Source organism: Gasterosteus aculeatus, chromosome 7 (assembly GCF_964276395.1).
Source record: "Gasterosteus aculeatus chromosome 7, fGasAcu3.hap1.1, whole genome shotgun sequence".
In the NCBI taxonomy this organism is placed as follows: domain Eukaryota; kingdom Metazoa; phylum Chordata; class Actinopteri; order Perciformes; family Gasterosteidae; genus Gasterosteus; species Gasterosteus aculeatus.
The window spans coordinates 17,174,061-17,201,599 of record NC_135694.1 but is presented as its reverse complement, the minus strand read 5'-3'; the positions used below and the strand labels follow the sequence as shown (position 1 = coordinate 17,201,599).

At 46.2% G+C, this 27,539-nt stretch overlaps 1 protein-coding gene across 8 annotated transcripts in view; it reads left to right on the top strand.

Moving 5' to 3' along the window:
* auts2a (activator of transcription and developmental regulator AUTS2 a) overlaps positions 1 to 27,539 on the top strand; it is a 316,878-nt gene that overhangs the window by 218,827 nt on the left and 70,512 nt on the right. For all 8 annotated transcript variants that reach the window (XM_078106530.1, XM_078106532.1, XM_078106535.1 and 5 more), the window contains one exon: positions 9,981 to 10,010. In XM_078106530.1, coding sequence (XP_077962656.1) covers positions 9,981 to 10,010 — 30 coding nt within the window. The remainder of the gene's footprint in view (positions 1 to 9,980; positions 10,011 to 27,539) is intronic.

Sequence of the window (27,539 nt, the reverse complement as noted above, 5' to 3'; positions counted from 1 at the left end):
TTAGAAAGAACACAGCTTTAAGTTAATTCCGGCTTCACTTTTCAGAATCAAATATAATCTCCTTGTTTACACTAATTGTGTTCGCTCTGGGAGGTGTTAATCCTTCTGCTTTTGTTATCAGAAGATCCCGTTTTTATAACTTCTATGAGTCACACACCTCTCTATTACCCTTGTTGCCCTTTTCCTCACCTTCCTTTTACTCAGTGGCTGGAGAGAAGGGGGCGGGACTGAAATTGCTCACAGCAGGGGGGAGGGTGATGGGGGGTCCTTGCTCTGCTGACCTCACTGTTATCCTTGCTTTGACAGGAAACATACATCATAGTGGGGCCTCTAATGTGAAACACATTCTGCCACAACTTGATCAAAGCCAGGCTGTCTGGACAACAAAGTGCCCTGTAATGCCATATTTTGACCATATAATTGGAGAGTAATTACGGCTGACAAAACACTCACACAGGGATTTTCTCTCCTCCCCTGTGTCTTTGGGCTCTAGGAAAGCCCAGAGAGGGTTTGTCATAAAGCATGTGGGATATTGTGTGCGGAGTTGGCTGAAAGCTCTTGAGCGGAGCCGAGGGAAGCTTGGTTTTATTGGAGCACGATGGCTTATTCAGAGACACTGTAACAACACACAAGGGTAGCAGTAACCAGTGGCCTAGAAAAACACCCGTGCACGACATGACGGCTGTCCTTGGTTCACTGACAGAAAAAGCAGTGTGCTCTTTGACTTAGTTTAAATCAAGTCTCTTCTCTGGTTGCTGATAACATGATATAGAGATTAGCGTTATCGGTCATTCCCTGAGCTTAGATGGGATGAGCTATCGGTCAAGGTAGAAATAGAGCATTATGTATTTTAGATATTTGGTTGGGTTGGCAGTGTAGTACAAGTTGGAAACCACTCCAGCCAAAGAACAGAAGCAGAACCTTTGACAAAAGACAGAAATGTGGATTGGATGTGGCCGTTTGGTTGTGTTCACATTGTTTGTACTGGTGTTTTTTTATGCATGTGTTGCCTTTCATTCTGAAGTCCCCGTCCCCATCGGGTGGCAGCCAATTTGAGCATAGAGCCTTGGGGCCTGAGCTCTGTGGTACTCTGCTCCACAGAAATCAAACAGGAAACACTACAACATTTGATAAATGTCTGTAAACTCTGTGTGAGTCTCACTCCGAGAATCAAAGTTCCACATTACCGATAACAATTTGGTCCAATGTTTGCATTCTGACACCGGCTTCAAGGAGCAAAACAAGCCGTCCACACTTTGATATCCTAGAGACGTCTTTCAGCTGAGTTTGGCGACCTATGACAGAACAGTGTGATCCGGCCGTTAAAAGGCTATGTACCACTGTAAAGTTTATGTATGTATGCAAAAAAGAATCATTTTGTCAACCAAAGATGTGCAGATGGGATTTTAAACTGAGCGTGGCAACATCAGTCTCCTCCTCTCTGGCTTCAGGTCAGACCTGTCTGCCCGTCGGGTTAAATCAGGCTTTGAGGGACAGAGGCGGGGGGGCCGGACTGGACCGGACTGGACTGAACTGTGACCGTGCTGCTGGTATTGTGGGAAGCCGGGAACGTCAGATGGCTGGCGGTTCCCAGCCTGCCATAGTGCTCTACCACTTAGCATGCTAATTAATCCCAACCAAAGGGCTGCGCCAGTCAGCCCACGCTCCGCCAGGGACGCTCCCACTGGGCCCATCGTGCTTTAATTGAGCACGTTTTTTCAGAAGCCCGCTGTCCCTGGGATTACATTAGATCCCTCTAATTCACCCAGCCCGCCACCAGCGTGGGCAGAGGGAAGGAAAGAGGGAGGGAGCGGGCTGAGGCGGAGACGCAGGGAAATGTATAAATAAACCAAACAAACAAACAAAAACCCAGACTGAGTGTTTATTAACACCCCTGGGATGAGAAAGGAGGTGAGTGCAGGAAATCATTAGCGCAGGAGAGTCAAACTAGGCTCGTTTGATCTCGCTGATGGAGGAGCAAATGTAATTTAGCGCGCTGCGAGTAATTTGTTTTAGCAGTTAGCATGGCTTTCTTTTAATTTCATTTTGCCTGGCATCAGTCTTTTCAAATTAAATATTTTTTATTTTGTACAAAGCGGATCTTTTTGAGCCTCGCGGCTCAAAGACCAGCCCTCAACAACAACTAATGTTTATTCATCTGCGCTTGTTTGCATGTGTGCGAGACAGATTCTTGACAGGAGCGCGCAGTGTCGGCTTTTATTTGAGTTCTTTCTGCATAATGAGGCAACTCAAATGCACACCGCGACAGCTAGCAAATGATAGCAGGAGGATAACAAAGTGTTTTAGTCACTGCAGCTCTAATTATTTGGAAGACGACGCTGAAGCGGCTGCACCTGTTTTGGTGTCTCACCTCATATCCTCATTTTGCTGAAAGTTGCTGTCGTCTGTTTATGAAATCAAGACAGCATTTTTCGAGCCGGGTAACTAATGACATGCAGCATTTACTGGAAAGAGAATAGGTAAACTAAACAACCTGTCAGACTGACTGTGGGGCGCCGCCTCTCACACATTAGTGAACAGGACTGATTTGTAGATTGTATCATTTTAATGTTTAATTCAGTGAGGAGCACCGAGGGGCTTGACCTTACACTTTGTGGGACGTTTGTCTCGGCCTGTCAGGGCGTTGCCACTTAATTGCTGCTCCCACCCGTGACACAGATGAGGCCGTCCCGTGCATCGGGGCCAGCGAGTCTCTGCTCGGGTGGGTGGGGAGGAGAGGGCAGTCTTATCAGCAGGAGGTGCCCGGGACAGCGTGGCTCCCAGGCACCTTATCATGTCTGTGTTCACACCGTGTGGAGCCTGAGCACCTGCTCCTGCTGGCAGCAGAGATGTGAGATGCCCCTCCTGCGGTAACAAAGACGCCGAGACACCAACCGGGAGGACCGTTTTTTTACCATCATCCTCAATCGGTGGAAACATGGGCAGCCATTTTGGATGCACTGGAAGTGCTTGCTCCAACATCACGCAGAGTTGAAAGTCTCCTAATTTGAAGATGTATCAGTGCAAATTACCGGAAAACACATACGCCGCTGTGGGCCGTATTAATTGGAAAAATAATAGAGAATTCTTGTGGAAGTGATTTCAAGCTTCTCCGAAGAGATGCCTTCCTAGCTGGCATTGCAGCACTGATGAACAACGTGTGCTCTAATGTGAGAGCACTGAGGGGACTCAGGATCTCAGCTGTGTCCCTGGCAGAGCCTGCAGGGGTTGTTAGCACTGACAGTGCCAGCCTTTATGCATGAGACTTCCCGGCAGATTGTTGGCAGTGCCGGGCTCTCAGACAGGCGTCAGCTGGCTGCAAGCCTCACAGCCGCCTCCTCCTCCTCCTCCTCCTCCTCCACCTCCACCTGCACCTTGCTCCCCCTCCCATCACGGCAGACCCAGAGAAGGGGCTTTATTAAGCCCCCATTATGATACGTGGCAAATGTGCTGCACCAGGGTGACTGTTAACCGCGGCAGCTGCACAGATAGCCTGGATGATGGAAAATCAGTGGGACCTCATTTTGGTTTGCCAGTATGAATATTAATGGCTCGTTTCCAGGCGATGGCTAATGATGAGGAAAATTCCCTAATAAAAACTTGATGTGATGGGCAACGACCCGCGGGGTCACTGGAGACAGTCAAAGTTAATAGTGTGCCATCAGGTGTGAGGAGTTAAGTGATTAGAGGCACAGAACCTAATGCTGATGTTTTTCTCCCCCCTCAGCTATGAGTCAGTGGGAAGGGAGGGAGGGAGGGAGGGAGGGAGGGAGGGGAGCCGAGCAGATGAGGTTTATATCTCTTGACAACAGTGGGTAACTGCCTGTTGTTAAGAGCCCATTCAGGTGCATGTGAATCTCACAATTAATACGACGTGTGAAAGATAGAGATAGTTTTCTTTATGTATTATAACATATATACTTTACTGAGAAATCTAAACTTATTTTCAGTTGAACCCTTTTCTCATTTGTCGAAAGCAGACAGCCTTAAAGCCTTAATGTAACTCCGAAAGGATCACAATCCGTCCACATTGCTAAGAAAGATGCCGTATCACATTATTGCTAATGGTTAGCATTTAGGGTGCTTTGGGGTACCACATACATCAAGTAGTCTCATCTCAGGAGAGTCACCATAACTGCACAAGCAATGCAATCTGATGTGTGTAATTATCTCAAAATCCTGCAATTAATCTTTGATTTCTCCAGCATCTGCTTTGTGCCTTAGTGCCCCATTGGCTGGAAACAGTGCAGGGTTGGGGTGAGTGTTTGTAAATGTGCCCACACTTACTCCGCTGAAGCTGTTTCTAGTGTTATTTCCTTATGTCTTATTGATAAATCTTTTTACATTTAGCCCGAGAGAATTGTGTTGAGGTGATTGTGGAAGGAAAGATTCTGAAGCTGCTTGTGTAACAAATGGATTTGTCTGTTCCTTCCATCCTACCCCGGTTCTTGTCAAGTGTGTGTGTGTGCGTGCACGCGCGCCAGGTGGGTGGAAGGGGCTGATCAACAGAGGTTTACCCTGCGGCAACATCTGTTTTTGCCAAGCATTACTTGAATGTCCTACCTTCCTCTTTGCACTCAAACACAAAGCAACACGCATGCATCACTTGTTATTCTTCCAAAGGTATCTTATCTGGGAATCTAGAAGTGTGTTTCTGCTTGATACCTCAACTTTAGAGCCCCTTTGCAGACATTGCAACCAACACTCTGATGTGACGTCATTGCGGTTATTGCAATGTAGATCATTAGAGATTTCACAGTGTGGAATTAATAAGAACTGCGAGATTTAGAAAATTCTCTCAAAGGTTCTGTCAGTACGTCTTGGCAAGTTCCAGGCAAATAAAACATAAAAAGAATGTACTCCAGTGTATTGAAACCAGGGGTCACAGACTATACCGTTTTTATTATTTTATTGAAGGCCCTCCTCCGCTGCCGTCCCTCCTTTAGCTCTGCTGCCCCAGCGAGTGAAATCCAAAGCTTGCGGTTGAAATTGAATATCTATTGGATAAAGTCCTCCATTTGAAGGGAAATTGTGTTCAGATGTTGCCCTGCTGCATCTGGCCAGTGCTGCACATGTGGATCTGACTTGGTTACTTTAGTCAAAACAGAAGTCTGGTCATCCGTGACAAGACGTTGTTGGCTAACGAAGGAGGCGTTTGCCTTATGTGACCGGTCTCAACCACCCAAGCTGTGCCGTTTTCTTTTTCTTGTGATTATTTGTGGTCTACTTCTTCCTGCTGTACACATACGTATGACAGTTTGACATCAGGCAGATGCTGTGCAAATTTGATGTTGACGTCATCGCCTCAGAGCTCTGCTTATTTTAATGATCTGTCCTAGTCAGGCATGACATATTGAATTTCCCTCCACTGACTGAAGTTTAAGGTGTCTTTTGTGTGTCAGCTGGTCTTAATTCTAGGTCATTTACTACAGTGGAAAGTCACACTGTTTGACGCGTGTGTCTTTGAGTCACTCTCAAACCTAAAAAACAGCACAAATTGTGGCAAAGCGGCCATGTTGGTGCTTCTGGTACAGTGCCCCAAAGTCTGCGTCTGTTGTCAGTAACATTTCTCTACAGTATTCATTAAGATTATTCCTGTTTTCTCTGGAAAAATGCAAATTTGAATGTAGCCAAGTCAGTTTCTATTTTTCAGCTCTATGTTTTATAAGAAAGTAATCTGTAAGCGTATTGTGACGGGGCCTGCTGCTGCAGCTTCATGTGCCAAAGCAGGTGCTGTGTAGCAAACCCTGAGCTCATCAGTCTCCTCCTGCCCGACTCTATTTGTTGTTCCTCAATTCACAGTGAGGACTGGCAGACTGTGTAATGTGTGGGTGAGGAAGAGAGAGGCATACGGGAGGTGTGAGCGGGGGATTGGAGAATAAGCGTGGCACGGATCACCATTTCGCCATGCTAGTCTCCTCCTCTATTCCCCATGAATAATGCGTCACAGCCTCTACCCAGCGGCAGGCCAGGCATGCCGCCATATCGAGCCGTGGTGGAGAGCGATGCGTCCAGCTCCGCAAAGCTACATTCTAGGCCCACAAAGCCCCACGCCACTCCCCAACCTGCAGAGAAGGGCGCTGGGCTCCAAGATGGCAATCAAGGCTTGATTTGCCAACACATTTCCAATGATTAAAATGTAATTAGCACAAGCGAGCACCTCCTCCCCAGCTAATTTCCATGCACGCTGTGACAGGCAGGCGGTCGGCGGCACCCAGGCCCCAGCAGCAGATGGAGGAGATGCGGCGGGCGGGGAGAAAACCATTTTGCCATGCGACTGTTTGCATCAGAAAACCATCAGGACGCGCAGCCATATCAGGAAGGAACTGCTAGGAGGAGGGAATGAGGAGCCCTTGACGACAGCGCATCAAATTGGCACTGTCATAACTGACCCTGGCAATGGCTGCCATCCTTCACGCTGTGCCTCCTGCTCCCAGGCATGCAGGCAGGTTGGCTGGCTTCCTCCCTGGGCTTTAACTCCTTCAGCCTTCCTGCAGGACAACCTGGCTCAGGCTGATAAACAGACACCATCCTCTGTGCAGCGGGGCGCTTTAATGAAGTCCATATCTGACATAATTAATTCTAAGGTCATGGATAGCAACTAGAATAATCAGCGGCTAATGTCACACGTTGGGGCAGACGGGGGGGCGACGATACTCATACATCACACATCCCGACCTAAGACGACGGCGTTGCTCAAATTATTAGATTAAAGACACCGGGGACCGCAGATCAGAAGTTATTACAAGCCATATAAACACACACAAACTTTTTATTCATGTCTTTTCTTGCTTCTTTTTTGGACTTATCATCTGTTCGGATTTTGTCTCCCCGGAGAAGAGAACGCAGCATACATGCCTTGCACGCATGCCTGTGTGATGTGGTTAGCTTTTCGGCACAGACGTTTTTCTGCGGCTAGCTCTAGCATGAGCCGCCGATAGCACAGCATAATTTAGCATTCGACCCACGGCTCCTTATGTTGCCTTTGTACCGGGCCAGTATCACTCTCAGTTGGAGAGGATTTAGGACGAGAATAATTGACTCCTACTTTCAGACCAATATAAACAAAAGGCTCGATGCTTGGACGCGGCACAGGGAAATTTGTAAGAGCACTCAGCGAAAAGAGAGGCCCGTGTGAGAGCAAAGCGGCAATCAGAAGTGCTCCGGATACGGGCCAACATCAACAGCTCTTAGGGCTGGTGCTAGTGTTTGACATTCTTGTGTTACTTAAACTTAACACTGAGGTCTAGCTGTACAGTATAATGCCGGCCCTGTGTAAACAGCACAGGGCCCGGCTAGAGTATCACTTTTCTCTGTCAGACCCCTCCCCGGACTAATGGTTTCCTTATTGTTCATGACTGTTGCTTTAAATAAGACCCATTTCCTACCGCCTGTCAGGGAGCTAACTCCACTGATCTCAATGGCACCATTGTGGTGTGTTTTTCTCCCTTTGGCATAATCTGTTCATTTTTGTAAGTCATTCTAAACCTCTGACATATGTCTTTTCATTAGACACGGCCTCGCAGACATTACATTTATTCATAGTGCTGTGGATTTATATACCCACCCGTCAGTAGCAATAACCGCATTTTTTAGCTCAAGCTTATCTCTTAAATCAATACCTGCCTCGGTTATTAATGATGGGGTATGACAATCATTCGTGTCGCTTCCAGCTTTGCGTCTCCGTTCCCGATGCACAAGTCTGTGAGTACTAATACAAGGAGAGAGAAAAAAATCCAGAGATTCTTCTCCCCGCCTCGGGTTGCTTTCTGCATGAGGCGCAGCATTAGTTTACTATGATCACCTATCAATGAGTGACAGCTCTGACTTGTTTGTATGCCTGGGTTGTGTTTTTAGCGGTGTAACTATTTGTTACTTCTTGCTCTGTACTTGAGTGAGTTCAATGCAGCTTCGCCGTCTGCATTGTGAGGACGATCAAATTGCGTGCCCTCGCCTGTCGGGCCTGATCCCAGGATTTTACTTTGCTCATTATAAAGGTATTTCTATTTTATTAACTTTTCCCTTTTTTTCCTCCCCCCCTTTGTCGCTCTGGGAAATTTGCATACCTCTATTCCGAGGGAGAAAAATATAATGACAGCAATTTCTTTTCTTTTTTTTGCTCCCCCACTAGCCGTGTGAGTGCTTCGTTTAGTGGCACCTGCGAAAGCGACAGGCGCCGGGATGAGAAGTGAAAGAGAGCAGTTGATTAAATCATCATCAAGTCGCAGCACAGAAAGTCAATTCTGCTTGCCGTCTACAATGATATCCTTTTATCTTAAAGTAATGAGCTATGGCACTTTTGCATCGGGTAATACGATGAGTTCCATTAGCATGTTCCATTTGCTTCACAAGCAAGGGCAAGTCATTCCAGTCGGCTTCTATCTCGGCAATCAAAGCAATTGGCTGCACAGCCAGCGAACACGGAAAAGAGGGAGAGCGAGGGAGGAAGGAAAAGCGGAGGGGGGGCCGAGAAAGAAAGGCTGGTAGAGTTTATTTTTTATTTTTACACGGATCACAACACAGTGGAAAAACTCAAATGATGTCCATTATTCAAACCCTTAGCGTGTTCCGAGTGCGTAGTGGGCACAGGCAGAGAAGCAGCTAATGAGCACTCCGTCGCATTACTCTTGTCACATTCTGAGAGGCCTGGATATTCGGAAGCAGTTGAGATGGCTAATACTGCTCATCAGATCTCGTCTGCTGCCGCATTAGTCATTCCTGTGCGGGAGAGACAGAGCGACACGCCGCCGACACGCCTGTTTATTCACAAGCAGCAACGCACAGCAGTGCAGCTTTTTGTATTACACAGACATTCACGTTTAATCACCATCTTCACCCGTCTTGCATTGCCCTTATTTTTTCTTCCATCTGACAATGTTTTGGGGCTGCTGGCAGCCTGTGCGCTGTATTAAAATGGGGGATGGTATGTTGTGGGCGGTGGAGAAGGAGAGCGAGCGAGGAATGGAGAGCGGGGGAAACGTCTGAGAGGTGTTTGCCCAGTGCGTTTATTGCCTCTGCATAATTTATGAGCTGCTGGAGCTGACCATCATGGCAGTGTGCCGCGGGCGGCCCCCGGGGCCCTGTGGGACAGGCCTGTAAATTGGATGCTATGCTCTTGCTGAGCTCGCATGCCCCCCCCCTTTTTTTTTTTTACCGTACAGACTCAGAAACAACCGTCCGCGAGCCCGGCCCACCTTACCTTTGAGATCTGCAGGGCTCAAGATCAGCAAAAAACACGAAGGAAAGAAGGAAACCAAAAAGCCAGGGAAAAAACGGCGGGGCCTTCTAACGCTCACTGCCTGAGCTGTCAATCATTTGCCCCCCTTCCTTCCACTCTCTCCCTTTTTAAATCGTCACTCACCAACCCCTCCCCGCCCTCCCAGTGCCCCCGCCGACACACACACACACACTGTGCCAACCCCAGCCCATATTACCCCCCAGTGCCTTCTTCATTACCGACTCCAGTGCTTCTCTGCACCTCAGCCATATGCACAGCGCTGAGGGCCGCCAGTCACCCAGCATCACACTAATTAGTTGATAAAGAATTAAGTGGACCTTGAAATTGAAATTGGAAAGAAAAAATGAAATCCAACCACTTTTTTCTCCCTCCACTACAAAGTTTCTTTCCTCCTTGTGTCATTTCTCCAATAGCCTGCCTCGAGCAGGAACGCACATCGCATAATTATTATTCTAAAGGCTGATGATGTTTGTACTTTCCGTCTGAATTTCACACCAGTTTCGATGTTAACAAGGACACTGCTGCTCATAATGAATTAGCTTTGTTTCAAATTCTGGTGCTCGTGTCAGCTAATGAAGTGATCTGGTGATAGTCAGACTCTTGACTATGAACATGTGATAAGTTTGTCATTAAAGAGATAATAATCTATATATATATATACATTAAGCTTGTTTTAAAACAAGAATGTGAGATATTATTCCTTGTGTTCAACTGTGGCTTTTCTTTTTCTTGTTTTTTGCAGTGTGACACTGAGAGCGACCAAGACGACAAGGTAAGCCTGACATTCACTGTGATATTTCAGACATCCTTTAATGGGCTTCAATAAGATTTAAAAAAAGACTTGCTTTGAGGCTCAGAATTTAATGTAATTACAATGAAACATTGTATTAATAACTACGAGAAAGTCTTAATTAGCAGCACATTAATTATAAATGGTTTAATGATGTTCAGGATCTAAATCAAACTGTTCTGGGTTTTAAGGATTTATATGACATTTAAATAGGACTGCTGTGCCAGGGCCGAGGGTGTAAACTTTATTTTGGTTAAAGCACAGCACTACCATATGTATTACATACTGTGTGTCACCTGTGTGTCAGTCTGTTTTTTAAAGACACTTTCTAGAGGTACATCAACACAGTCGGTGATGCCAACACCTCCTATAGTAGTTGTAATATATTGCATAGAATATTGTAGCCGTGATGGCGCTAAGACACACACTCGGTGCGTTCCGGTTTTCAATCCTTTATTTTTGGTGCAACACTTTTAAGTCTCTCCCGTTGGCCTCCTGCACTCTCCGGCCGTGCCTCTGAGCGTCCCATCGTGTTTTATTAGGGAGATAATCAGTCAGCATGTCGATGAGCTGCACTCATTAACTACCTACCGGCACCGTTCCCCGAACCACTCCCCCTCTGCAGCTGAGCTAACCACATTGGTTAGCTGTAATACATATATATATATCTATATATATAAAAAACATTTGTGGGAATTATTATGTTGAACCTGCCTTGCCAATGGGCTCTCAGATAACAAATGACCTTCTTGATTTCTTCTTTGATAGACCTCCTCTGTGAGTAATTCTTTTTCATTATTACTTCATATTTAATCTATATATTAACTCCTAAAGAGTACATAGTGTTATTTCTTAAGTTGATTAGACACTAGAGACAAATCACTTCGACAGTGAAGTCCTGATCTTTCTTAACCAATACAACCATTGATTCCTTGTATTTTTGTGACTTTAACATATCAGAGAGTCTTCCAGTTTTGATTGCCTTATTTCGCCATTTGATTGCCTTATTTCGCTATTTTTTGCCATTTTGTACAGTTGTACCCTTCAAGCGACCACATTTAGTGAAAGCAAAAGTCGACAAGATTGTTTTAGTATTCTGTGCAGAACCATTTCTAATATCCGGGTATTCACAATTTGAACGTAACTCCTAGGTTCTAAGAGCAGCCATATCCTCCAATGCCTTCTAAGTAGAGCTCTAGATCCACTCTAATGATTTAGTAATGCCATTTGCTTGTGGTGTTTAGACTGTGCAGCAAATTGAGTCATTACTCAGTGTTGTCGATTTAAATTGCTCCTGTCTCGGTGGCAATTCCTTTTTGTTTCAGGAAGAGAGCGAGAGCGCGGTGAGCTGTTATCCGGCCCCCAGTGACTGTATTAATTCACCCTGGCTCACGTTACGCTCCTGATGAACAGCTCCGACTACACCTTCCTGTCATTGATTAATTGTGTGTTAAAGTAACAGAGGAGTGAATTAGTAAATAGGGGACCCCTATGACAGGGGCTGACTCATGTGTTGCTCCTCAATGTGAGGGAGTAGTTGGAGCTCCCATTCACGCCCCCCTCAGTCCACGTCCCCTCTGCCACTATCTGCAGCTGCCAGACGCCGGGCTCGCTGCCCCTGCCGCTGCCATTTTCCTTTGCATTGGACGGGTCCCCTTTTGGACACAACTGGGGAGAGGGACGCAGGAGAGCAGAGTTGTTTTAATGGGTCAAATGTATTCAGAGGAGGACCACGGTGGCTTATTTGGTTCCTCTTCAAAAGCGGGGAAAAAGTGTTCCCAGGAGAAATCACGTTCTGCTCGGCGTAGAAGGCCTCTCAGGTGTCGGCTGGAGCTGACAGACTCTGATAAGAGACAGCTATTCGCATCTCAGGGTGTGTGTGTGTGTGTGTGTGTGTGCACACAATCCTGCCGGTGTGTTTGTGTGCGAGCATGTTGGAGCCTGTCAGAGCATTTGCTCATTATAAAGTGACCTACAGGACGGGCCCCTTGCCAACATGACAGGATAACGGCATAGTGGGAGACAGTTAGGAGGCAGGCTCGCTGCAGCCGCTCGTCACACGGCACGGATATTATTAGCTCTTTATGCTTTATCATTATCACTTTGCCTATAGGGTAAACACATTCGAAATGAATACTTTTGTATGAATTGTTCATCAATGTGGTTGATTGTTTGTATTTACATGACTGATTACTTATTCATAGAAAAACACAAAGAAATTTGCTTAAATGGTAAATGGACTGTACTTGTATAGCGCTTTTCTAGTCTCCTGACCACTCAAAGCTCTTTAACACTACATGACATCATTCCCCCATTCACACCCATTCATACACTGATGACAGGAGAACCATACACAGTGACACCTGCCATCAGTAACTAACATTCACACACTGTAGTCGCAGCTACAGGAGCAATGTTGGGTTAAGTGTCTTGCCCAAGGACACAACGACATACGGGTTAGCAGAGCCTGGGATCAAACCAACAACCCTCTTGGAGGACGACCGTGCTCCCCACTCACCCACAGTCGCCCTGCTTACTACAGGTCACTTCCTTCTTATTGTGTTACAAGTGTAGGATTGGATGAATTTCCTTCTTTTTGTCCATAACTGTGTCACTTAGGAGTCAGGCAAAAAACACAACCCTCTCAAAGCTTTTTCTGGCGAGGATTTCCACGTGCGTTTGCTGGTGCCTTGCGGCTTGGCCCACCCCTGAAGCCTGGACCGACATCAGAATGTGCTCTTGCACTCATGCTTCCTGCTCTCTCACCACTTCCTTTGATCCGGCCTGGGTCAGGTGGTCATTTTCTTCAGGTTTTGGCAGGCCCGATCATTTGGAGCAACTTGTTCCCAGGTATGATACTCTGCTTTACTGGCGGGAAGGCGCACTAAAAATGGAGCTCCTCAGCCTCCGTGGTTTTTCATGTGGAACCACCAAGGCCCAAGGACCTGTTATTAATGGTGTCGTTAACACCAACCGGTGTCCCACCATCTGTGGTCCTTTGGACGGGCTGTGAAACGTCCCCCATAGCCTGGAGGAGCAACGTATGTACACTACCAGTGCCTCTTTAATTTGAGTTATCCTTTCCAAAATTGAAATATTAACTCGGCAATACTCATTTCTGATTAGAATCTTAACAGTGGCAAAGATCTGCACCTTGTCAAGAGCATTCAGGTTCCTGCTCGGTCTGGACTGGATAATGCTTAAGTGATTTTTATTCTAGTAAGTGCCACCTTGAAAGTGCCAATCAAACCGTTCAGTATGAATATCTGCTCGTTCTTGAGTGCTTTCAGCGACCTAACTGTTCATCGTTGTATTCCTGGGGCCTTTCTTGGAGACAATGACTCTGTGCTGTAATCTGTAGGACTTTATCACGCCGTCGCTTTTTTCATTCATCTTTCCCCTGCTTCTGGGCTTTTTTTAATAGCAAACACATCTTTCCTAAGTGTTATTTACTCGCTCTACCAGCAGCCCACTGCTGTAAATGCCATTTTGAAAACGCTTTGCGTCTTATTAACGGCCATGCAACATAGGGCTGTAATTTGCCGTGCTTTCCTCTTATTGGTAGCGGGGGATCTGAATGAGTGCTTTACAGCAGCTGAGAGAACTTGTTTCTCCTTGACATCAAATAAAGATCTGAACTGGTAATATATTTGCTGTTTCTCTTCTTTTATTGTGTTGCTGTGTTTGTCCTCAGGCAATTACAGCAGAAGATTCAAGTTTCTCAATCACTCGGCAGAGCTGTACATAAAACCGTTTTACACCCCCCCCCCCCCCCCCCCCCCCCCCCCCCACCGCAGTGGGAAGGATGAGTAATAAAAAGGAGAGAGCGACTTGTCAGCGTTAAAAGATTATGTGTTTTGCCCCCCTCGAAAGGGAGAGGGTAGTGTTTACAGGCTTGAGTGGGTGCTTGCTTGGCCGAGGCTGAGGCTGATTGCACTAGAGTACCCTGTCAGCCAGTGATTTGTCATGTACTTTATCATCCTTGTCACTCTGCAGAGGGTTGTCATAGGTAGCGGTCCCACCAACCCCCTCCCTCCGCTGTGCTTTGTACCCAGTCAGTGTAGGAAATTTGTATTTACTTTGGGGGAGTGTAATTTGTTCCTCATGGATAATATGACCCTTAGCGGAGCTGGATCACGGGTTAGTTGAAGTGATATTTTCCGGTAATGGTAGTCGTACATCATGGCTGTCAGGCCGGGTTAGGAGGCGAGCACATTACAGCTCCATTTTAGCACTGCAGGCATCTGGGATTATTTTCCATAACCAAGTATGACAGGACCGCTCTACAGAGTGCATTAAATTTTTACTAGCATTTTTCCCTCCCCCTGGCAACTTCTGTGGCTTTTCCCCCGATCTTGGTCTGCCGGCTGCCGCGGTGATGGATACCCCCGTAATCCCAGTAGCCCTGGCCAAGGTTAGCGGGTGTCACAGACCTACAACGTTCCCCTCCATCCAATAACAGGCAAATCCCTGCTCCCTCTGTGGTGCATGCACACCACTGCTCAGCACTCCAGCCAAGCCCCGAGCCTCCACAGCCTCCACACACCACCCAAACAGAGATGCAAAGAAAGGGAAGAAGCGTATTCCTGTCTGAGAAGAAATGTAACAAGTTCCTGTGGATGCGAGAAGCGAAATAAAAAGTACACCTCCGGTCATTTTTGTTGCCTCAATCAGTTTCCAACAAAGGACCGATAGAAGGATGTGTGGACACTGAATGGGTAAAATCAGCCCTTCGTCGGTACAATGAATAAGGATAACCCTGCCCATGGCGGTGCTTGTGATGGCAGACAGCGTGGTGCTCCGAAGCTGTTGATTGCCTTCCTTTTCTTTTCTTCCCCTTCTCTCTTCTCCCCCTTTCTGATTCCTTTCTCCTTGGCAGCAAGGTCAGCTGTGTAAATGCCACCTCTCGCCATTGATAAATGGCTGCCTCCCCATCCGATAATCAGCAGGGTCTCGGAGGTGGACGAGCAGGCGGAGCTCATTAGGGTGCCACAGATGAGAAATTAATGTGGAGATTCCAGGCTTGGCAGAGAGCCCCTCTGATGGGCCCAGGGTGGGAGTGGGGGTGTAGGCAGCGGGGGTGGTGGATGGATGGACCCTGTCTGATGGATGGCCAGGTCAGCGGGAAGCTGACTCACAGACAGTCCCACACACACCCATGCCTGTCCTCCTCTGCATCTTCCCCCACCTCCCAAACTCCTCTTTAGCACAACTCACCCAGCCACACACCCACCCAACAACCCAGCAGTGCAGTAATGACACTGAGGAGCGTAGAGCCACAAGAGAGAAGGTCAAAGGAGAGACATCCCACCCTTTGACTGACACACTGGTAATTAAATGGAAGCAGCCTAATTGACACACATTTCAACGTTCCTTTATGTGCTTTTAAAATAAAATGGTGACCTAAGTGAACATATCATTCTGTCTATGCTCTTTACAGGTCATATGTATTGGTGATAGCAGATTGTTTTGTCTTAATCTACACTTGACACTTGAGTGGGACAAATCTTGGAGGACATGAAACACAGCTTGGAGAAGACTTAAGGGTCTGAGCTTGTTGAGTCAGCATGCTCGCTTTCCTGTGGGGCTTTCACCCTCTTCCACCTTCCTCTTCATCCACTGTAATTTCAGGATCCATTGTTGGGCACGGAATATAGGTATTGTTTTGGTTGATAGCTAGTGTGAAATTAAATAATTTATATCAATAGAATTATTAATAATAAGATAATTCACAAAATAAATAAATAATTGGGCACCACCCAAAAAATGAACTAATAATCATCTATAAATCAAGTCTTGTAATTGATATTGACTATATTATTGATATGACAATATATTGAACAGCGAGGAATTGAATGTTTCCAGCCTGCATCACAGTACATATGAACAGAGAAATCCCAGTAAACTGCTCCTTAAAGTATAACAGGGTTTATTAACTTCCAACAATACTAATCAGATCAATACCATTTGAAATAAGGAAACGCTATTATATAATATCTTAATATCTAAACAACAAAGGAAACATTGATTTATGCGTGTGGAGGGAGAGGTGTGTGTGTGTGTGTGTGTGTGTGTGTGTGTGTGTGTGTGTGTGTGTGTGTGTGTGTGTGTGTGTGTGGAAGATATGAGGGAGGAAAGGAGCTAAGTGAAAGCTAAGCTACCAACCACACGGCAAGGGTGTTGCTAGGAGGCTGTGTTTGTACAGTAGGATTGTCACACATGTAGGTAAATCTACGTGTGTGTAGGGACAGGTGTATTGGTAAAGTAAATTCCTGAATCCCAAAGATTCGAAAGAAGGAAAGAGGCAAAGCAGATCTTATGCAGAACAGTGAGACATGACTCAACTCTGTATCGATTGGGGGATTTTGTGAGCTGTTGGGTTTCATGGTGGCCCAAAAGCTGTTTCTCTAACACGCAAGCTGTATCCAAGGACATAGAAGAAGCAGAGTGAGGACTGTGGAATCCGGGCCTCTCTGCAGCAGGTGGGCATGGGTCTCACCGACAGGGTTGTTCCGGCAAGCGGAGGCCTTACCGCTGAAAGTTCCTTAATCCTGTCATCGCCGCCAGTCAATTTGGAAAAGTTGTTTTGAAGAGGCCCCGTCGTCTTAACCTTACATCGACGCAAGTCGATTCAGAAAGAACGTTTTAAGAGGGAGGAGCTGCTTATCTCGGTCCAGAGCAGAGGGACCCCCGTGGTGTCTGTGGCTTGACCAATTAAATCCAAGGGCTGTTTCACAAAGCGAGAGAAACCACACCCAGGTGTGGAGACAAATTCCTTGCGGGAGTTTTATATCCTGTAGCAGCAATGCGTTACAAAGCTTAGCCTTGGTTTTTATGCTATGGTGGGAGCCCGACACCATCATCCATCTGTCTGATGATGCATACGATGAGATACATAAGATGATGCATAGGCCTGTGGCAAGTGGCTGTATTTCTGTGGGTATCTGGGCCAAGACTGCAGATTTCATTTTGGCCAATGCACTCTGCCTTCTTGATCTTCATGTGATCTGTTTATCTGGATTCAATCAAAGCCTTCTTTAACCCGATTAGTCAATACTTCCCAGACTGATGACGTGCACAACCACCGGGCCACGGAAAGAATTCAGCACATCTCTACTTTCTAACACCGTATCAAATGTGGGCAGTAATAAACATGTAATACCCTAAGCCCTTAAAAGTTTAGAATGTGGGAACCCTTTAAAGCTCCATCTTTTAATAACTACTACTACAACAGATCGCCCGTAGCACAAGCTCCCAACATAGGGCATGGTTGTCAACGTGCCTTCATTCAGAAGCATGTGGAATGCAATCAAAACCTCTTTTTCGTTTTTTTGGATTGCCTTCTGATTCTTTTAGAACGCTTTTAGCACAGCAGTTTTGATTTTTAGACACTGTAGACGTTTGTTCATCTTGCCTCTAGAGTGCTCAACATCCCCATTCATTTATGGACAACAATAAAAGCTGATAATGCACACGTTTGAATAGGACATGGTTGCCAAGTCCTTGAAATTGAATCGGTAAAGAAAACGGTTGCAGCAGTGAATCATGTTTCAAAGACAATGATTCAATTCCCAGTGCAAGCTCAGAACACAGGAAATGGAAAATAATTCAATCAGCAACAAAAAACATAAATAAACTGTTTGCCTGAGATGCTCACTCCTGTGGAAAAATAAATCCATTTCCATCTTTACTGACCTGCTAAAGAAATATGTCTCAGGCAAATGGTGTAGATATATCAAAGGTTTTTATGAGATTGGCCACATAGAGAGAAAGGAAACAAAACCTCAGTTAAATCAATGGTAAGTCCTTCACATATCAAAGTCAGAGCAGAAGGTGGCAAATATTTTCCACTGTTGAAGTTGTGCACAGCAGTTTGGCTTCTTGCAGCGAGACCCGTTTATCAATGGGATATACTGTGGGAAGGCTGTGCTTATGTTTCCTATGGACTGTGGGAACTCTTTCCATAGCTACCTGTTAAGCACATCACTAGCTTTCCCTGTTGTTCTAATTATGTTACTGATGTTGTTTTTGCCGCCTTGTCCAAAATCAACCTAAGCCAAAAACCTAATTACATACATCAGACTAAATTACATACATATGTCATACAACCGACTGGCGCATTAATAAACTTGTGGTGCCGTTTGTCCGTTATAATGACAGAAACAAGCTAAGGGCTGCTGAGCAGAAGAGGTAGTGTGTACGCAGAACCCTCGGGGTCATGTTAGGCCGGTGGATTTGTGGCCGATCAAGAGTTAGCAGCGCCCCGGCTCCTCGGGTGTCTGTCCTCATCTCTATTTATGAGCCGGTGTTGCCTGTTACCGGTCTTTAATAATGCATGGAGTAAGACCTTGGGTTCAAACCAGTGTCTCTGCTTACAAAAAAATAAATAAAATGGTTTGTTGTTATGCAGAACACCCATCGCCGCTCTCTCATCCCCTCACTGTCTCTCTATCTGCCCTCGCTCACTCCTGAGAGTGAGCTCTTCAGCACGCCAAGGTTAAACTTTCCGCTGCATTCGGCAGATGTCTGTCAAGGCCCGGCTCACCTGGAGATAACCCCCCGCGCAGCAACTGGGGTAGTGACCCTCACACCAACCCTCTGCCCTTTCATTGCCCTTTTGTCAAGCCAATGATTTCTGCAGGCAGCTGGCTTCGGAATTGACTTTACGTCTCTACACTCACGGTAACGTTCACCCACAGAAAGGGCCTTCAATCCCTCCAGCCGCCGCAGCATTTCTCCATCTGCCATTCGTGGAATGGCAGAAGCCAGCACTTAACCCAAAGAGCCTAGACTTTATCAAATTACGATGGCAGAACGAAGTGAACATTTAATTCTACAATGTGTTTCATAGTTTTCTGCTTTTATGCACAGGTTCTTACCTTCTCAAATCTTTTGTTTGACTTTATATTCAAGCTCCACATTGCTCCTTCTTGCTTGATAATGCAGTGAATAATCTGTAAATCATGTGTCCTTTTAAGCGTACAGTTTTCAGTTGTGTGTACGGCCCTTCCATAGAATGATCTATAAGTGCAACAACTGCAGCTGAACACTATGTGAAGATAATGTGAAAAATGACAACTGCAACTTTGTGAATTAAAACGGCTCAGGATTGACTGAAATAGTCTTGCATGGATTGTTTGTTGAACAAAATCTCTAGTTAGGGAGCGAAGATAAATGAGTATGCGCCACAGAAATGCACAATAACTGCTGCGGAGGACCATTTGCCTGATCTCCTGCTGTGCAAACCACCAGAGACAGTGAGCCACTGCCGAAGAGGTTCCTAAATGAGGAAAGTGGAGAACAGGCTTGTCAGAATGACAACGCTGTCCCAGCATGCATGGCGGCAGCCACAAACAATCCTAATGACATCAGGGGCTCTGAGGAGGGACTGTACGCTGTCGGCTCCTAGGCTCAGGCCCCCCACCTCCCCCGAACCCTCCTGACACACACACACATCCTTACCGCCACCACCACACTGCTTGTTAGAGGCCGTGTAATTAGGTGGCTGAGCTTGTTGCAAGTAGCCCGGGTCACAGAGGCATGTCCAACCCTTGTCCTGATTGCTCCTGAGGGAATTATTGACAAAACACAAGGAGCATTGCATGTTGGGCTCTAATTATGTGTACAAGACATAGACAGCCCCGGGGAAATTAAATGGAATTCCCCAGCTTGATGGGTCCTCCACACTCATGGGATCCATTCTGTTTCTTATTAAGCCCAGCCATTGTCTAGCTTTATGAGGCTGCTGTGTGCAGCTAGGCAGCAGCTAAATGCTTTTAAGTGTCTCTCTTGTCACGGCAATACATCAATGACTCATGGTGAAGAATTGCCTGACAATTGCAATGTACACGGAAAAAATGGTAAGCAGTAAAGCAGCGAGATGGTAAGCAGATAGATTTAACCAATGCTTGCCAATATTGTAAATAGACGGTGCGGAATTGAACACCTGCGTGGTGTTTCATTGTGTAATCAGTATCTTGTCGCTGGAGTTTTAGCCTGGACACATCCAAACACCTCCACTCTAATTCCCTTGGCCCAGATACTGGACAGGAATTGATAGTCTCCTGCTTGTGCAAATGAAGTGATAAGGGGTCTCACCCAGATTACACAAGGCCTAAGTGGCGCTGGGAAAGCTTATGGAGATGAATGAATTCATGAGGCTGCCTGACAGATTCTTAAGAAGCAATGTAATAAGGGATAACTCACACGGCTAACATTTTGCCTCTGAATGATTTCAAATTAAAGCAGAGGGAGATGGCAGACCTCCCGGGAGCGGGTGAACTTAAGTATAGAACTGTGGCTGACCCTTATGTATATTTCTTTATCATTAGAAGGCCCTAATGGCTAATGTACAAAAAGGCTGCAGAAGCAGCAATAAATACTCCATTCCTTTTGATTCTGCACAGTGGGGCGTTAGCTGTCTTTGAATTTCCAGAATGTGGGGGCAGGTCCGATCCTATCTGCTCAATATAAGTCTATATATGACCTATTCAACATTTTATGTTGTTAGATGGTTGATCATCGAGGACCTATAATTAGAGGTTCCAAAAGGGCTTTTTCTAAATGGCCTATATTCCCTGACCCGTTTGACTCTTTTGAAGAAGGGGTCCTTGGGGTCTTTGTCAAACTAAGAGTTCCAATAAGAACCCCTTTGATCTATTGAGTTCTACAAGGATTGTTGAAAGCAAAGATTGTTATAATGGCACTGTGACATATTTCAACATCACACGTCTGCCTCTTTCGTGACGTTGAGGTTGATGGACTTGCCTGCAGTGTACAAGTAGGAGCTCTGACTTTGAGTGCCATTGCATTGTACTATTTTGAGTAGGAGGCTGGAAGTTTTTCAGTTCTAAATTGTCTGTAATTCATGGTTAGTGTGGAGAAAGGTGTAATGGGTTTGAAAACCGAATAGAAAAGGATTCTAGGTAGGTTTATAATTGGACAGGAACCAAATGCCTCTCTCCAATGGGGAGCCAAAGAACCCTATCTGGATCTAGTTAGAACTATTATTTCTAAGAATGTAGCTGTGCTTCCGTCTCTTGTAGAACATTTGGGTCATTGCTACTAAACCACGTAAGCTGGATGGGAGAAAAAACATTAAAAGAAGAAAGAGAATAGCATACAAGCACTTGTCGGGGCTACCAATAGCATCAGCTGAGCATCATTATATGGCTCCAACAAGCAGCACACAATTAGGTGAGATCTTCCTATGCAATACTCTGGAGACCGTTTTTGCCTACTGTGATTTTCCTTCAATAATCATTCATATGAAAGTTTTTACAAGCGTCTGACAAACACCGCCCTTAATGAAACCGGAATTATACAGGAAAATGTCAGGTTCCCTCATTGATAAAACCTGCATGACAACAACACATTGCTCTCAGGTCAATTAAGCATTGGGCAGAAAGAGCGTTGTATTGGCCCAATCCAACCAGTCCCACATGCCCCGTGGCCATGGAGACAGCCAGCTCACTAGTGCAGTGAGCACACCCGCTCCGAAAATGTTACCAAGACCAGCAACGGAGAATAATTGGCTGAAGATGCAGATGTGTGGGCCATGCTCTAGGTCCAGAGAAAGGATTTGATGCAAATGGTAGGTGGAGGCGAGTCATGCTGACACTGTTGGCATTAATGAATGCTGTTTCTGCTTGGCAGGGCGACAAAACCAGGGGGAGATGGAAAGAATGTGAGCGTGCAAACCAATGCGAGGTTGGCGTTTTTTGTTAGCCGCCGTGCATCGGCTGCAGATACGTTACAGTTGTTATTATCTACAGGCGTGGCTCGGACGACAATTTGTTGATGTTAATCAGGGCCAGGGATCACCCGGTTATGTCTGCTAGATTTGCTTTGCTAAATCTACCTCCTCGTCCTTATGTGGAGAAAGGTGCCACGACAAACAGGCGCGTGCCAGGCATACCGTTTTAAATAACAAAGCAAAAGACATGTGCCCTTTGGGTGGGGAGATAGCTCATTACCTATGAGCGACCTTCCATCTGCACTCATGGCTGCTCTGGGAGCCATTATGATTATGATGGAAATCTCACAAGCCATTACTGGGAGACAGCACGGGGCTCGCTGCAGACACACTAATGGACTCATTTGTAATTGGGAGAGAGGGAAATGACTCTGTGAGCTAGCAGTGGCTTTGTTTGATGGACTATGGAGGAGCGTATACTCGCTTTGACAAATGAAACGGGGTTAGTTGTCTATGAGAACCTAACCGCTGTGCTTCCTTGATCACGGCACGCACATACACACACACACACACACACACACACACACACATGCAAACATCCTCCTCCCTTTTGTTGTGTGACTCAACTGCCAGGAGCCTGCTCATATTCTCTTTTGATGGGGAGGGGTTGGGCTTTAGTGTTTGACCATTAATCGTTCAGACCCACAGAACGGCAGGAAGAGTTATTAAAGGGTACATTTCTTAGAGGTGATAATGGTGCGGAAATTGACTGGTTGGGCCCAGATGGATCACCTTCTTAATCTTCAGCCATGCAAAAACTGATGTGAAAGCATAGGAAACTTTTTTGTGTTCAACTTTTCCCCATAATTCATCTGCCACTATACATGAAATCCATGCAGGTCCTCTGTTTACAGAGACGGTGGAGAGAATTTGTCTCCCCATAACTTATCTCTTGTTCTCAGTTTATTTCAACAACATCTGGGAAGTTAACCGCTGAGGTTTATTTGCTATTTCTCATTATTTTAATTAACTGCGATTGCTCTTCTTTCTATCCGTATTATCCCCACAGCCTTGCTCCAAACTTGATTGTGATTTTCTGGTTATGCCCCAGTTCCAGGAGGATTAGAAAAAAAATGTGCCATTGTGTTAAAACATTAGTTTGGCATGTGTTTGCAACAATAGCAGTAAATGTTTAATAAACTGAAAAAATGTTTATTTTTTTATCATGTGTGCTCGACTGGTAATACAGAGTTTGAAAACATAATGATTTTCGAAAACAAATCAGAAACCATTGTCTTGCGCTTCATTGAATGTACAGGGAATGGACCCAATAAAAAAGACACAGATTAGACGGAATATTAAAAGATAATGTGATCCGAATGACGTACCACCCAACCTGCGCTTGCGATTATGTCACGAAGCCCACGGCTGACAAGAAGACAATAAGCGCACGGCTGACTGACTCAACATGTTGTGATTAGCCAGACTTTATTTTAACATCCTCTGATTGTTCTGACAAAGTTTTTTCAGGGCCTCAGTTTGAAAGGGGAACATGTTATGCATAATGCATCCAATTCTGCATGGCAGTTCCTCCGTTTGTTAGTCCACACCCTACTTATTAAACCAACAGGACATTTAACTGCATGTTTATACAAGGAAGCTCCCTCAGCAGGAGCTTGACAGGGACGAATCAGACAGGGAGATGGGGAGGAGGTTGTCGAGGGTGGCGGGGGGTAATAACATTGCCCTCACCTGGGTGATTTATAGATTCATGTGTGTGCTTGTTTAGGAGCCTGATCTGCATTATTCATGTCCACTGAGGACATTAGCTGGTTAACCCCTGCTCAGGTTAGGCTACATTATTTTAATGGCCATTGCGAGGGCAAGCCTCTCAGCCCCATTGTCAGGGCGAGGGTGGGAGAGGAGGGGGGAGGAGGAGGGGAGCAAAGCTCATTTATTCAAACCAAAGAGCTATCTACCCATTCTCAGAGAACAGGTGGGGCCATTATTATTCAATTACGTCTGTTTAAGGTAAACAATGCACAAAGCTTTATTGCTCAAAATAGGGGGATAATTGGAAACCAGATGCCCGGCGACTTTTCGCTGCCAAACAGCAGCCCATAATTTGTCGCGCGACACCTGTCATGCATGTGGTGGGACCGCAGTGTCCCCATGTTATGTGCATGTAATTACTATTCATGTCTGTAATGATGATGCCTTGTAGCTATAAAAGAGACGGCACCAGCATTGACGCAGGCCACATTTACCATCGTCTCAGTAGAGTGATGTGACGGTTATTAGTGTCTCTGCACATGCAGCTGCCACAGGGGAAGAAACTGCAACGGCGCAGCCTCAGTTTAATTCGCTGAGCGTGCCCGCTCTGAACACATGGACGTTTGGAGCAAGGGCCTACTCGCCTCCAATCAATGAGCGCTGACCCGCTGCCGGTGACGTGATTGAGTTGATCACAGAGCGCTACAGCTGCGCAGCGAAGCTAATACTTGTTTATTCAGTTTGATATTATTGAACGTTTGGCCTGTCCGACCTCGACGTGGCGCTCCCGTGGGTCTGCAGATCATGGTTGTTGAGATATGCGAAGGACTTACTTGCGTGCAGACAGACGAGTAAGGATTTTTAGCTTTATAGTTTATTGGCAAAAATCTGGATTTAATTACCATATCGCACATAAAGATGCTATTGCACCCCTGTTATAATCAAATACTAATGTATGGGGCTTATGGTTGTAAGTATCCCTCCCTACCTTGTTTCAAAGGATCACTTAACTGTAACAAATAACACACACCCATATACACCCACCCAACACACCCCAATTTAAGGAAGAAATGAAACTTTTCCCTGCAACTTCCCAGTGAGGATGAGCCACCTCTTTCTGGGCTCCTTTTCTCTCCTCTCTGGGGAGAATGCCATCATGCATAAAGAAAGACACGGGGAGAGGCAGCAGCATATGTCTGCCGCGGTGGATGCGGCGCTGACAGCTCTTCACTACAAGCGTGATTACCGCTGACAGCTCCAACTGCTGATAAAAGCGGGAACATTAAAGAAAACAGAAGAGCCGCAAAGTCGACTCACCAGTGTTCCTTCTCATCAGGCCTCCACACCCCCCCCCCCCCCCCCTTTCCCAAACACCACCTCCAGCAGCTCCGTCTATTCCTCAGCTCCCCAGTACCCCCACGCCGCGGTGTCAGAGCTGTCGAGAGCGGGAAGTGACATCACAGGAATTTGCCAGCAGTCTCAAGGCTCATCATGTCAGCGGCAGCCTGTCTTGTGTCAGGCTTCCCCCAGGCAGGCTGTGATCCAGCCCTCGTCTCTGCACATCAAGACGCCTCGCTGAGGAGGGGAGGGAAGAAGAGAGCGAAAAAATTAACAGAATGTTTTTCCATCTTGTTAACCGACAGCATCGTTTGTTAGGACGCTGTCTCAGCAAGCGGAGTACGTGGAAGGCTTTCAGGTTGGCAGCGGGAAGCATTGGCAAGTGAAAGCACGGTGAATTATTGAGCCTGGATGAGGTGTCGCAGCTACCGCGTCGCTTTGCGTGGGTTTCCAGCAAAGTGTTTGAGGTGTGATAGGAGAACAAGTGTGGGGGGAAAAAAGTGCATGATTAAAAAGCTGCGATTATCACGGGGCATCGCCTTCTGAGGCTGGGAGCAGAATATTTGTGTTTGTATGTCCGTGTATGTGTGCGCACTGTACATAAGAGAATGGAACAAAAGCTGCGGCTCATTTCCTCCTGAACTACTTTCTAATCTGCCCAGAGTAAGACACTGCTTCCAGAGTCATGGAAAATCTGCTCAATATCCTGGGTAAATCTCCCGGACCTGGCCCTCCGTCAACTCATTTGGACAGAGAGCGGTGCTGCCTCGGCAGAGAATGCGTTTGATTCTCTTTTCATTCATTTGAACTGATCTGTTGTGATTAAGAGCTCCGTGTGTCATTATTCTCTTTTGGAGAGGAGCGGGGTATTGCCTTTTGCCAAAATATTTGAGTGATTATGGCCCAGGCACGGGCCATGCCAAAGCGACGGCAAGCATTCACTCTGCTTATTAGATTCACTTAAATGCTGTTGTAAATCATCACTGCCAGTGCACCCTGCCAAGCCCAGGCTCTAGTTCGAGAAGCTTCCGCTGCCGATGCCAGAGCACAGCGTTAGAGCCGCTAGAGGCAGCTGAGGCTGGCGGCCTGTGCTGCTGTTTGTTTTACCGCAGCCTCTTTATACAGCAAGATTTGTCCGACCAGCCTTGGATTCATTTCCCCGATGAAAATGCAATTAATCAAGCAGCTGTGAGACATGGGCGAGTTTGAGAAAGCTGATCCTGCTGCATCGAGGTTGAAACCGCCAGGCAGCAGCTGGAGATGATTTCTTTCTACAAACTGTAATTTCTTAAGAAATGATTAACGATGACTTCCAAGTTTAAGGCATGGAAACATTTACTATACAGGACGGCCCTTTTTAGTCAATCTAGGTATTTTTTAAAGAAAGAATTGAAGTTATCATTGTGAATGGGCCAGACCGTAGACTCTGCAATTGTGTCCCTGAAAGAGAACCAGCATGATTAGAACTAGAGGTAAACGTCATCGCAACTCTGTTCAACTTAAGATTGCGGAATGAGAGAAAAAAGGAAAAAACGTCAGCTTGCTGAGCACTTAAAGCCAAAATACTGGCTTTGGCCTTTCAAAATACCCCTGGAAGCTCAATCAGGCCTTCAATTCTGGCACATTGTCAAGAAGCAAATGCAACAAATCAGAGCATATTGTTCCTCGGGGGGCATAATAAGAGCCTTTGAACCATAAGCTCCACTTCTCTCCTCTCGGTGACAAGCTGACTCCATTGCATTGTTATCCACATAACCCCAGTCTGCGTCCGTCAGGAAAAGCCATCTGTAGTTTGACCTCCCTGTATATCATTAGGTGACTGTCTTTCACAAATACCATGAAGCAGGTGCACGTGTCTGTCTGCTGAGGTTACGGTCAGCGTGCAGGATGGAAGAACCATGGCGGGGAATTCCTCGGACCTGAGTGGCTTACAGCTTTCCGTTTGGGTCAGGCGCAGCCTGCTTTTCAATAAATGCCGTTGTGTGAAGGAGGACAGATGAGTATCCTGAAGGGTGACTGGGCCTGGGGAGGTGGGGGTTGAAAAAACGGAAGAGGAGGGAAGGGGACAGGCACTTTAACTGCGCCTGTGACTCAGCAGGAGGGGGAGATGTATGGCGCCCAGCCAGCAGAGCAGTGGAAAACAGTGGTCCAGACTAATGATCCACAACCTCATCGTTATGGCCCCCACAGAAAGGATGGGCACACAACGCAGTTCCCTGGAAATCAATTCCCAGGAAGCGCATGACTACCAGTTGTAAATCATGCCGGTATGGAAGAATGGATGGAAAGCGCTGGGGATGAAAGGAAAAGGTGACGGGGGAAGAGAAGAATGGCTGGACGGGGCGCTTTCTAGGGTGGATAGATAGACCAGGAAGGGGGAACGCTTTCGATCATAACCCCTGAAGGCAAAATTACTTGTGCGACCTGCAGCCCCCCGTCCAGCAAAAGCAAACCAAGGGCGTAGCCGTTCCAGCCTCCTGAGCTTGATGGCTCCATTGCAGGTTGATGCTGAAGTTTAGAAAAGGGTTCCCAAATTGATTTATATCCCCCAGTAGAGCCCCATCAATCCTAATAGGAAACTAATGAAATCAGTGGGTGTTGAGGGGAGATGTGCAGTTGTGCGTGCAGGCATTGGTGTGTATGCATGTGTGAGTGGTGGTGGGGGACTTGGGGTAGAAAGTCACTTTAGAAACATATCATGATAA